Below are 13,409 nucleotides of genomic sequence, written 5' to 3'. Positions count from 1 at the left end.
GGTCAAGTTCCCATGTAAAGAAACCAAATCCCAGTCCTGTTGATCTCAAAATACACAGGGCACAGATTATTCTCATTGACTAAATTCAGCACAATTTATACATATGTTCAGCTCCTGCCTCCTAAGCGTTACAGCAAAGTGTACATTCAGCTTATGAACAGTCTAGAGTATATAATTTACAGAGTCAAAACTAATTATAAATAACCTTCCCCTCATGCTAAAAAAAAAAGTCAGTTAAAAGGTTATTTTTGCTTAAGAGGTGACTGGAGTCAGAGACTTAAGATTCCATGGGAATGGCTTGTTTTATGTTATAATTAGTAATTATTTCCAAAAGCAGTTTCATTAAAGGGTTTTATAGTCTGTTTGGAAGCTAAGACCTCACTGTCATCTACTAACCATTCACTGAGGTGGGAATAAATTGTAGTTCACCAAAAGTGGAGAAGGTAGTCCCAAAGCAAAATTTCATCAGGTTTTGCAGATAGTTGCTTCTTTTTCTTGGGGGAGGATTAAAACCCTAGATACAAACGCTTACAATCTTGCTGACAGAGTTTAAAAAAGCATTGCAAAAAGCAGGAAGTAACTGAAATAAACAAGCCCTTCCACTCCCAATGAAGCCACGGTAAAGCTGCTAGTGACATTAAACAGAAACAAAATGGGACCTTTACAGTAAAGCACACACAGAAGTTACCAATGATTAAGAACATCAGCCTTCACTGTGAAAACTCTTTTCCATGCTTAGTTTTGATATTTTTCCATTTAAGAATCACTTTCCAAATATACACAGATACTCTGAAAATACTGACAAAGCAGAAAATACTGTTTATAGAAAACAGCACTAATGTGGAAATCTTCTTTCTTGTTGTTAGAATTGTGAGATGTAAAATTACATATATTCATTTACAAGGAAAAATGCAACAGAAAGCACCTACCCAGGCATACATATTTTCCATGAAGGATACCAAAATTCGGTTGCATGCAACGAACTTTTCTGCAAAACAACTTCTGTAACTTGGACCTGCTTTACATGTTTGTGCAATGCTTAAAACCCTCCAGGAGCAGCTGCGTGCTCATTGCCTGAGCACCCCTGTCACTTCGCATAACCAGTTACATGCCTCTCAGACATACATCCTCTGCCAAGGCCAGAAAAAGAGGCAGAAAAGAAAAATTGCAATGGAACTAGACTTTTAAAAAAAACATCAAAGGACTGGCTTAGCTGTTCAGATTTGGTTGTAAGGCATTATTTTGAAAGTACAATTTTAACAGGAATCTTCCATGATTTAACATGTATAAAACAAGAAAATGAGACAGGGCAGGGTTTCGTAGGGGACATAATGAGGAGAGCTTCCACAACCCATGTAACACAGGAGAGCTGGTGGGAAGGCAGCATTTTCAGGACCATCTCTCCTCCTGCGGGTGAGAAGCATGGCACTGACCTCCTGGTGGACTTCGTGTCAAGGCCCCGTGAAGGTGCGACCGAGGAGAGGCAGCTTGAATCTGTCAGAGAAATGTAAAGCAAAATCAGGGTGTTCGTGCTTTACAAATGAGCCGATATGAGCCTGAGGCCTTGCAGCCTAGCAATGGGTTAGGACTTTTAATACAGAAGAGTAATTTGCGGCTCAGCCAGCACATGGCACAGCCACGGGCACTGCAGGAGGGATCAGCATCCTGGGCCAGTGGGCAAGGCCGTGACTGCAGCAACCAGCACTGAGGGGAGGAGAAGCACGGCCTTTGGAGGGATGGTGAAGGATACAGCTGCGCTGTGGGATCACCGCTGGTCTCCTCTCCATGCCCTCCAGTGCCAATGAACAAGCGGGGCTCCACCTGGGAAGTTTTGCATTTACGTTTAGAAGTAAGAGTGAGGGGACAGAGAGCACTCCTGCCCTTTTCACTTCGGTCCAATACCAATAGTTGGAGAGCTCGAAGATGTGATATCTCTCCATTTCATCCTCTCCCCTAACTCATGCGCTGTGCCACACCCTAGTCATCCCACTGTGGCTGCTCCAGCTGCAATGGATTTCATGTCCTCCTTGAGATCCTTCAGAACTGCATTTCTTTTCATCCCAAACAAAAGAGGAGGTGGATCTGCCTGATCTGCTTCCTCTCTTGTTTAGGAACTGGGGAGCATCAGACTATAAGGAAGCCCTGGATCTGACCCAGCACTCTGCTACTGCAGCTTGTCACGTCGCATTGTCCCTTCTAAGAACTGATCCCACTCCTGGCTGAAAGCATTCCGGGGTTTTTGCCCCCACTAGTCTGACTGGAAAGTTTACCAGGGTGAAATGTTGGGTAGTTAAATATTTTCCTCTTACATTTATTCATGGCCAGTTTAAATCCTTCTGTTTTATAAAGCTTTGCCCTTTTGCTTAAATAGCTTTTCTTCCCTATGGTTTTTATTTATTCCCTCTCTGATGATCTATGAGAAAACAGTTATCCTTCTGTGCTCCCCACAGATGTATACGCCAGCCTTCAGCTGCACAACTAAGCAAAATAAATTAAGTCTTCGCTTGTAAGCTAATTTCTTTCTTCCCTCCTGCTGCCAGTCATTCTCCATGTTTGGAGTTTGAACTGATGGATCTCAAAGCGAACGGCACTGCGCAAGGAACAAGTTAGGTTGAGTCTCACTAATGCCTTGTACAGTGACGCAAAAACTTCCCTTTTCCAACTGGAAATACTTTATAGGATGCATCCACGTAGCACAATCTGTCTAAAACCTATCTGCAATGGACTTCATCAAATCACCACCTGGCAGGCACCCGCGCCAAAACTGTTCCTGATCCCCATGGCCTGTCTCTGGCTGGAGAGGATCCTTTTCCTCTCTGCACAACAAGACCCATTTCCATTTCCCCTGATAGTTTATCTGATCTGTCCCCCTCAGGAAAGCGGCTTTTGGCCTTTGCGTTATTTCGGGGAGGTGGAGCGCCCTTGCTGTGACAGCCCTTTCCCTCTGAAGGCCCCTCCTGGGACACCATCAGTCCAGAGGGCCCCTTTCCCTCAGAGGCTCGATTCACCTTAGCGCAGCGTTTCACACAGGCTGCCTTCTGACTCCATCAGGAGGCACGTAGATCTCAAAAGGGACTCAAATAAAATAATCTGTGGTTCGGCTGCAGGCTCCCCGCAAGACCGTGAGGAGAAACTGCCTTGGGCTTCCCACCTGCCCCCATCGAACGGGGTTATAACCCTTGCTTGGGCTCCGTAGCCTGAGACGTTTACCAGCAGGGGAATGAGATCCCCCCATTTGCTATTAAATTTCAGTGCAACATTGCCGGGCTGCAGCATTGAGGCAACAGTGGGCCGAGGCAGTGGGAACCGGGGCTGGGCCGGAGCCGGCACTGCACCACGTGTGGGAGGGAGCCTTGCTGGTGGCGCCGCCATTGTGCCTCTCACCAAACACTAACAGCTTTCCGGGGCTCTCTGTTCGCTCTCACAAAAGATAGAGGCGTCGCGGTGTTATTTCCCATGGTGTGCGTCAGTCGGCTCGTCAGGGTGAGTCCCCCACCAGACGCTTTGCTGCCAGTGAATGAAAGCATGAGGCCACAGGCTGAGGCGGGGGGCAAGCAGGTAGGGAATAGCTGCTCCTCCTCACTGTACTCCTGTTACCGTGGCCCTTCTCCCCACAAAGGCTCCTTTGTAAGGACAGCGAAGGCCCAGAGCAGAAAAAGGGGGGAGGTTTTCCCCTCCCTCACACTTTTGGAGGTATAACCTACCTCGGCTGTTATGAGATCTCTTTTCTGTCGAGTTGCATTAAACTCATTTCTGGAAGAAAACAAAAAGGGTCTTGTATAATCAAAGGTCCCCGGAGTGACCTGAATAAGCAACTCCCCAGAGAGAGGTGTTTCTCTCTGATTACCATCACTTCGATTATCAAAGAGGTCTTTCTTGGGTTAACATTTAAAAAGGTGATTTTTTTCCTTTTTTTATTTTTTTTTTTCTTTTCATGGTCTCGTTTTACAGAATTGGGCAGCACTCCGATCTCTGCTTGGGCAGGGAGGTACCTGGAGCTTGTGGGGGAGACGTAAATAGGCCAAATAGGCTTACATGAGAGGATACAAAACTGTAAAGCGTCTTCATATTTACTTGACTCTGCGTGTGAGTGGCTGCGAGTTCCTCCAAGTGTTATTTGAATATACTGTGATGGTACTTTTAATAGCAAGAGATGACTCTCCAGCTGCAGCTGACTTAAATTTGTGATTAAGTTTAGAAACAAGGGCATCAAACTATAAAGCATACTTAGTTTTATCAACAGTCCAAGATGGCATATCACTTGATGTGCATGTGTGTTCGCTAGATGTATCAGAAGTCATTAGACATCCGAAGCTACGTCCGACTGGATGCTTCCATTGAAGTCGATGGCATAGTTCCCATTTAATTCAATGGGATCAGGAACATTCCCTAGTTTGGGTTTTGTTTGGATTTCAGCTTCTACATGAAAACTTGTATTGAAAATGTTTATTTTAAGGCTGTATAGCATGCACTTTTCTGTGCTTCAAATAGCAGCTAGGATTTTATCACGCAATTAAAACTGTAGAAGGATACTCATTTAATGTATTTTTCCAGTCATGAAATCATGATCTCATCCTGGTTTCATTCCATTATTCCTCTAAGCTTTCTCAAGACCATAGAACAATCATTTTTCATAAGGACCTCCGTTTTTCAAACAGAGGACCCATGCCCTTTATGTAAATTCTTTGAAAAGAGTTATAAACACTCTGAAAGTGTGTTTTACATCCAACATACATGGACATGACATTTTACATGTCGAATTCAAGGCTATATTTTACTTTCTAACTTGCACTGCGTCACATTTATTCAGTCTTGTTCTGTTTGTAGGACTTGACAAATAAGGAATAAAAACTTACCTTGAAGTTCTTCTCAAAGGAGAAAGCTTGCAATAAGATCCTGTAGATTAAAAAATCATCAAGTTAAATGTTTTCTCTACAGCCTCACTCTGCACTTCGTAAAAAACAGTTTGTCAGATTTAAAACAATACTATTGAATTTCCTTCTTTAATGATCCTAAGTTTACCAGAGCATCTTTACACAACCTTTTTCTGTTTCCAAGGGATGTAGCACTACATGCCTTCCTTCCTGAGAGTTTGATTCTCTCAAGTACTCATCACCTGCAAGTTTCCATGGTCTCAGTTCTGGTACATGCTACCATGAAAAAGAGCAAAGAGTTCATAGCTCTTCAGAGGCTCAGAACAAAACTGATAAAATACAAGAGGTGTTCAGAGCTTTGCAGAATCAAGCTTCTAAGGTGGTTACCTATAATCATTTCCTGAATGTTACTTGTAAGACTCAATTGTAAATCATTTAAAATGCTCTACAGTCCATGCTTTTAAAAAAAAGCAAACCCAAAACAAAGTCCTTCTTTCTCATATTGCCTTAGAGATCTTTATAATTGCTGCAAGAAAACTGTCAACGAGATGCAGGTGCAGTCTGTTCAAACAAAATCATAGCCCATTGAAAATCATTAGATGCTTACGCATCTGGCAATAATGACAAAAAAAACCCAAGAAACTTAAATTTTGTTCCTAAATAATTGTTTTGTAACAAATTCAGACATAAAAACGTATCTTTTTTTTAAAAAAAAAAAGCGCTATATTTTAGTTTCTACACCTAGGAGAGAGAATGGCAATATATAGGTTTTTAACCTGTGTTTAAAATCTTTTTTTTTTATTAATTCCAGCAAGGGCCAAAAAAATGCTTTATAATGATAGAAAAAAGAAGGAGCTGTTATATTAAAATATTGAGAAATTTTTTTTTAAGTTAGTATCACTATAAAAATGGAATAAAGTTCTTACCTTGCAAAGAGAACAGAAGTGAATGAAGCAAGAATATACTCCACAGTATCATTAAACTGAGCTTTCCCACAATGTTCATTTCAGTATAACTTAGTAATAGGAAATTCATCCAAATGAATGGCTTTGATTACGATGGCATCTTAGAACTATGTATGTTTACAAAACTTAGATAGTTGGATGCATTATTTAAAATAATGCAATGCAAAAAAGGAAAAAAAAAGGAGACATCAAGCTTGGTAGCTACATACAGCTTCAGGAGCTTCGCAAGCATTGCATACAACGTTCTGGCTGCATGTCTCTCATTAGTAATGCATGGTAACTCCTCAGCACAGTCTGTATTAGTTACCCATTCACTAGACCTGCAAGTATTACTCCTCTGCTGAATTGAATCGGCCCTTTATAACATAGCAGACAATGACACAAAAATGTTGCCATATCATGATGGTTTGAGAGTTCCTTCAGTCGTCACACACCTTTGTGTGCTTCAAGGCTTGCGCTGAGCGCTGCCCTTTACTGCTTATTACCGTGAGATATTTTTGCAAGACCCTGCAATGATGCTACTGTATGAATTATAACCAGATGGTTTTACAGATTAACATAGTAATGTTCATTATCTGTTCTAAAAGGAGAGACATGAACTTTCATTAAATAATACATCTGGATTTTCAAAAATATTTTAGATAGATTTTCGTGTATAGTTTGCTTATATCACGAAAGAAGGCTTCCCAGAGGATAATTATATTTCGTTTTTAATAAAACATGTTATAAAAATCTAATACTAGCAAAAAGGAGAAAGAAGTCAACAGGGCCAATGGGGGTTTTTTTCTGATTTTCATTAAAATATAAAAATATAATTTCACCAAAATTGAAAATGATCATATTTTAAAACAGAAAAATCTTACCTGCCTTACCCTAACATTAACAGAATCATTCAAAAGCGCGGTTTTAAAGACACATATAATGCTAATTGAAACTGCTACTACTCATTTTATTTTGTGAAGCCTATCTTTTACCTAACCCTCCACTCTCCCTAGGATGTGCTTTGTGAGACCCTCTGAGCATGCTACAGAAGGTGGGTTTGGACCAAAATAAAATGTAGAAATTGATGGCCTCTCTCAGGTAGAAAGTTCTCCCATCATTTCTTCTAGCCCTTTTCTCTGCTCCCCAGCTGGACTAGAAGACAAGGCAAAGGAAAACACTCAATCTCTCCAACCACAGACACAGACAAAACCCTGTGTCCACACAGCAGCCAACAGGACTCACGCAGGCTGGGGATCACTGGTGGCCCAAGGATGCTTATTGCAAACTGATATATAACGCTACACTGTGTTTGGAGTATTTCCTAAGAATTATTTTTATTATTGTTGGATCTGAGGAGCTGACATTCACATAATTCGCATTTCAAGAGGTTTTTTGCTTTGTGTTTGTTTCCGACTCGCTATGGGCTGATCCCATGGACTGGCTGATTATCTGCAGCTGGACTGCATCTCCCAGCTTAGTTTCATCTGCTCCACGTGGTCCAAAACCACTCCAGACTGCAAACAGAAGCAAAAGAAGTGATTTCCTGATCCAAATTAACACACTGATGTAGTCATACTCACAGACCGTGAACTATTACGTGGGCATCTAGCTTATAGGAAGTGGCAGAGGCTACTGAACATTTCATAGGAAGTGGCAGAGGCTACTGAACATTTCACCCTCTCATAAACCTACTCTCCTTAGGTTGCTCTCATGCTGAAATGAACCCAAGCATTGGAGCTTCCTGATTCCATTACCTATCTCTGTGTTATCTTACTTTCAAGCTAAATCTAGTTTAAAAACTGTTTCACACTCTTCTGAGAAATCTGATCTGGGATTCTTCCCTTCCCCAAGACCATATTTCACACCGTGCTTCATACGCAGCTTCACAAATAAATCTTTCCATTAATATAAATGAACTCTTTTGGTTTAACAGAAACTGTCAAAAATAGCCTTATTTTTCTTTTACAATTTTTCTATAGAAAAGTTGAGGGAATATTTGATGCGTGTTAGTATTTCACAGTTGTTTAACTTCTAATATTTAAAAAGTAGGCCAAGGCTCATCAGCAGCAAAGGGACTTTTTAAGAGCTAGAGCAATGGGCTTTGTTAGGTCTGGATATCTCTGCTCAAGGCACGGTAGGAAACAGCACAGTCCCAAGCACATGAAGGATGTTAGCTAATAAGGAAAGAGAATTATTCAGCCAAGTACACTGAACTGTAACTCAGAGGACTATATTAAGAAAGAGACTTTTAAAAATTGAATCCAATTATATGGAGGCAATGACACACATTACCTACCCAAGTAGTAGGATACTCACAGACTGATACTTCTGAAAAAATTGAACAGGAAAAATGCATTAAAAAATAATCACTTTTGTAAGAAAACAAACACAATACAGAACACACTGGTCCATACTAAAAAAACGCTAGTGTTACATTTTTAAATTACATTTTTTTCTTTAAAAATAAAATTTAAACATTTCAATGTTAATATATTTGTATATTACAGTCAAGATTAATTTGCCCCAAATTTTCCAACATAACATTTGAGAGGACTTAATGTTATATACAGGCTACGCAGTTTACCAGGATTATAAACAACGAGTGAGAAAATAACCGCCTTCAGTGCCATGGGTACAAGCTTGCCCTTTGGAATCGGATCCACTGTCATCATTAACATGGTACTTTTTAGAGCTCACACTCCAGCCTGCATTGAACTGGTATTTTCAATGAAGAATTCAAGTGAGGCCACAGTTTGATGTGCACACTTGATCTTCCTAAGGATTAGTATCAGGGAAACTAATGAAAGAGACGGGTGATACGAGGTTTGGGGCACTTCTTCCTTTCTAAGAACCACCTCCACAGCTGCTCAAAGAACCTCGCTAGGGGCTTGAAGATCAAACTGTTACTATTTCTCTGTGGACGTGTGTCTCTGGCCAGAGTGGATGCTCAATGACAAGAGCTTGATTGCCATCCCTGCAGAATCAGGACATCAGGAAAGGAACCATTTTTATGAACAGGTTTCCTCCTTACAGCTTCAAACTTCATGGTAGTTACACTTCCCCAATGAAGTTAAGCTCTCTAGTGGGTGATCAGTAAGTAACCATTTAGAATAAAAATTTTCAGCCACCCAGGCAGACACCAGCCCAATTCCATGAACTTTTCTCATTTAGAAAGCGAGCCTGTGGGGATGACATCACTCTACAGAATTAATGGGGCATTTTTATAGGATCAGAGTTCAGTTCAGAAGGCATTTTTATTACGCTAAGAGCCTTTTGGTTGAAGAAATGACATGCAGATATCATCTCTGGATATATTAGTAGCAATGTAAGTTTTATTTTCAGCCTTTCCATAAAAGAACAGCAAAACAAAAATCCCCAATTGTTACAAGCTGTGCTGTGGTCAGAAAAACTGATACATCAGGTTTCCCCATAACTGTGAAATCCACCCCTAAGGTTACTGGCACCAGGTATCGCATCTCCCCCTGCCTCGCTGAGTTTCACACCACAGTAACTTTGTGTCCTCTCTTTTTCCCTGCATCCAACTGCTCTAACACTAGGCAAGAGTCAGTTTTGGAGAAGCCACAGCACAGGGTACCTATGTGCCAGCTGGCAGGCCAGTATGCATTTCCTAAGCAATGAGTGAGCCATTGCTTTTCAGTCACGACAGAAACCAAACAACTAGAAGGCTTATTTTTCCTCAGCTGAAGATAATTAACATCTAACAAGATGCCAGTTTTCACAAAACTCATAGAAATTCAAGTAATCAGATTGAAGTTAGCCCTGCATAACATCTTTTCCTTAGAAAGCCAGGCTAGGAGGCAGAACATCGCAGTTCTCAGCATGCTGCCCAAGAGCTAGAATACTTTGTGGCAACTCTACTGCAAGTTAGAAACTCTGAGGAACTCACCAGACAAGAAATGGGTCAGATCTGAGGATGCAGAAAGGGGAGACTGAGGAAAGCAAACCGTGCATCTTGCCAAAGAGACAGCAAGTGTCTGGAATAGAATGTCTCATTCTCTTAGTGTAAGACAAAAAATCCTGGTATGTAAATTGGTGATAGAAAGTACAGCAGTCCCCTCCACTTCAATGGGAGCGTGAGGGGTTTCAATAAGTGTGTTCTACTTCTATTCAGGTCATGTAATGCAGTATTTTGTGGCAGACACTGACAGCTAAAATGGGAGATGGATGGAGAATTCCTTTTCAGAAGGAATTTGTTCAAGTTACACGTTTAACTCTTGAATAACTACACTTCAGTGAAGACGCCTTAAATGCCTTTCTACAGAACAAGCAAAGAGACATCGTAACAAATATTAACATTTATGAAAAGCCACGAGCACCTATTTTCCTAAACTAGAGCAAAAGGGAAAAATGTACTATTCTTTCCAGTTCCCCAACCCAACTCACAAAGGAAGCTGGTTTAACTCTGTGTTGACCAAGTACACTGAAATGACCTACCATTACACAAGTGAGAGAAGAAATACCACGTTAATAGAAAGCCCAACAAAAATCTCAGGCATCAAGGTGCTCCTAAAACAATTTCAGCATTGGCATACAACAACAGACACAAAAATACGAGGCTCAGAGAGCAATACAGCAGAAGCTAGGCTCTCAGTCGCTTAGTCTCCAACGTTTCTTCCAGTCCCTCTCCAAACTGGTTTTCACACACAGGAAACAAGTCCAGGGTTGTGCCTGTGCCTGTTGGGTCAGCTCATATCCAAAGCCTCACTCAATTACTTGCAACTCTTCCAAAGGAGAGAATTAGCCTTTCCAACAGCCTTTTGTTGGCACCCCCCGTCTTACTCAGAACTTTACTCTCCTTTTTCGTCCCCAGGAGATCACTTCCACAACAAAAATCTGCAGAGTTTCTATGGACAAGAAGCTGGAACTTCTCCAACATTTCATGTTTGATGCACACACACCCTAGCTAGATCTTTGAAAATTAGTCCTATTTTCAAGTCCAGGTTTTTCCCACTTATTTCCCTAGGGCCTTCAAATTGCCTCACCTAGCTCATGACATAAGCAACTGTCTGGCTTTTTCCTTTTTTTTTTTGTTAAATCATTTAATGTTTTCTCCAGGTCTAGATCCCTCTATGCTTATACTGTGTAAACATGTGGTTGAAGGATGAAACATTTAGACCCAATCTTATTTGTAACACAAAATCCTTTTTTTATATTTACAAACTACTACTTGGAAACAGAGTACATGGGGTTTGTTACTTCAAAAAAAAAGTTCCCTACATTTAGACACACAAATCCAGAAAACTCTTGCCTCTGTACTACCTGGTATGGTGAGAGTTCAATAAACCTCCCTCCCCTGCCCCCATGACGACTTCGGTTTTGACAATGCAAACTTTAAATACAAACTTCAGAACAGCTGCCTGAATACCAACTTCAGCACTAGGCTGAGGGAGTTACCCTCAAGGGGGTAAATTCCTTGCCACTAACCACTAAGCAAGCACAAACAAAAGCAGTTCATGCAGACCAACAATACTCGTTGCCATATAGTATTCACAGAATCACAGAATCAACCAGGTTGGAAGAGACCTCAGGGATCATCGAGTCCAACCGTTGCCCTGACACCACCCTGTTGACTAGACCATGGCACTAAGCGCCATGTCCAGTCTTTTCTTAAACACATCCAGAGATGGTGACTCCACCACCTCCCTGGGCAGCCCATTCCAATGTCTAATAACCCTTTCTGAAAAGAAATTCTTCCTAATGTCCAACCTGAACCTCCCCTGGCGAAGCTTGAGGCTATGTCCTCTTGTCCTATCGCTAGTTGCCTGGGAGAAGAGGCCGACTCCCACTTCACTACAACCTCCCTTCATGTAGTTGTAGACTGCAATAAGGTCACCTCGGAGACTCCTCTTCTCCAGGCTAAATAACCCCAGCTCCCTCAGCCGTTCCTTGTAGCTCAGACCCTCCAGAGCCTTCACCAGCTTGGTCGCCCTCCTCTGGACTCGCTCCAACACCTCAACATCTTTCTTGAAGTGCGGGGCCCAGAACTGGACACAGTACTCAAGGTGCGGCCTCACCAGTGCCGAGTACAGAGGGACGATCACTTCCCTAGACCGGATGGCTACACTATTCCCAATGGAGGCCAGGATGCCATTGGCCTTCTTGGCTACCTGGGCACACTGCTGGCTCATGTTTAGCCGGCTGTCGATCAGCACCCCCAGGACTCTTTCCACCGGGCCGCTTCCTAACCACTCTTCCCCCAGCCTGTAGCGCTGCATGGGGTTGTTGTGGCCGAAGTGTAAGACCTGGCACTTGTTCTTGTTGAACCTCATGCCGTTGGTCTCGGCCCATCTATCTAACCTGTCCAGACCCCTCTGTAGGGCCTTCCTACCCTCCAGCAGATCGACACTCCCACCCAGATTGGTGTCATCTGCAAATTTGCTGAGGGTGCACTCAATCCCTACGTCTAGATCATCTATAAAGATATTGAACAGCACCGGCCCCAGAACTGAGCCCTGGGGAACACTGCTAGTGACCGGCCGCCAGCTGGACTTTGCCCCATTCACCACCACTCTCTGGGCTCGGCCAGCCAGCCAGTTTTTAACCCATTGAAGAGTCCACCCATCCAAGCCCCGGGCAGCCAGTTTGTCCAGGAGGATGCTGTGGGAGACAGTGTCGAATGCCTTACTGAAGTCTAGATAGACTACATCCACAGCCCTGCCCTCATCTACTAAGCGGGTCACTTGGTCATAGAAGGAGACCAGGTTGGTCGAGCAGGACCTGCCTTTCATGAATCCATGTTGGCTGGCCCCGATGCCCCGATTGTCCTGCATGTGCCGTGTAATGGCACTCAGGATGATCTGTTCCATCACCTTGCCTGGCACCGAGGTCAGGCTGACAGGCCTATAGTTCCCTGGATTGTCCTTCCGACCCTTCTTAGATGGGCATTACATTCGCTAATTTCCAGTCAGCTGGAACTTCTCCAGTTAACCACAGTGGTATTTGGAACTTCACTCTCAGTGTGGTATTTCAGATGCATATACAAGGAAAACAGAAATCCTTTACAAAAACACAAACTGCCAGCACTGAATTGCATGCAGAAAGATGCTTAATGCGCTGCGTTACACTAGGGCGGCATACTAAAGCAAGTCACATAACACGACACAGAAGTAACCGGCTAGGAATAAGATCCACACTTGTGTGCATGATGGGCTAAGTCTGTAAGCACACTGAGACAGACATGGGAAGAACATGGGATACTCACATTGGTTCGTAACACCAGGAAGAGTGATTGGCCGGGTACTGGAAAAGTTCCATCTTTGTTGAGATTTACCAGAAAGGCAAAGATTGAATTCAGCTCTAATGAACTACCACACTGTTGCATGTACCCACAAAAAAAAAATAGGATGTAAGCCTTCTTTATGTTCTGACAGCCACGCATTCATCAACAGGAGAAAGCTTTTCTTTATTCCCAAGATCCTATCTATCTAGACTGACTTAGTATGAAGGGATAAAAAAGAACTGCCAACAGCCCTCTCACTTTAGTACCGATCAATTTGTGTATCAATCTTAAGTTTAATACACAATGGAAAATATACTTGCCCACACAGAAAAACACAATTTAGAAATA

At 42.4% G+C, this 13,409-nt stretch overlaps 1 protein-coding gene across 1 annotated transcript in view; it reads right to left on the bottom strand.

Annotated features, from left to right (window-relative positions):
- OTOGL (otogelin like) overlaps positions 1–5,879 on the bottom strand; it is a 95,274-nt gene extending 89,395 nt beyond the window's left edge. Inside the window, exons 1-4 of the mRNA XM_068401736.1 lie at positions 5,801–5,879; positions 4,857–4,896; positions 3,705–3,753; positions 1,434–1,494 (exon numbers count right to left, since the gene is read on the bottom strand). Coding sequence (XP_068257837.1) covers positions 1,434–1,494; positions 3,705–3,753; positions 4,857–4,896; positions 5,801–5,879 — 229 coding nt within the window. The remainder of the gene's footprint in view (positions 1–1,433; positions 1,495–3,704; positions 3,754–4,856; positions 4,897–5,800) is intronic.
- Positions 5,880–13,409: the final 7,530 nt, after the last annotated feature.

The sequence above is a fragment of the Nyctibius grandis genome, chromosome 5, assembly GCF_013368605.1.
Source record: "Nyctibius grandis isolate bNycGra1 chromosome 5, bNycGra1.pri, whole genome shotgun sequence".
NCBI classification, from domain to species: domain Eukaryota; kingdom Metazoa; phylum Chordata; class Aves; order Nyctibiiformes; family Nyctibiidae; genus Nyctibius; species Nyctibius grandis.
The sequence above is the reverse complement of the archived record's forward strand: the minus strand, read 5'-3'. Positions and strand labels throughout refer to the sequence as shown.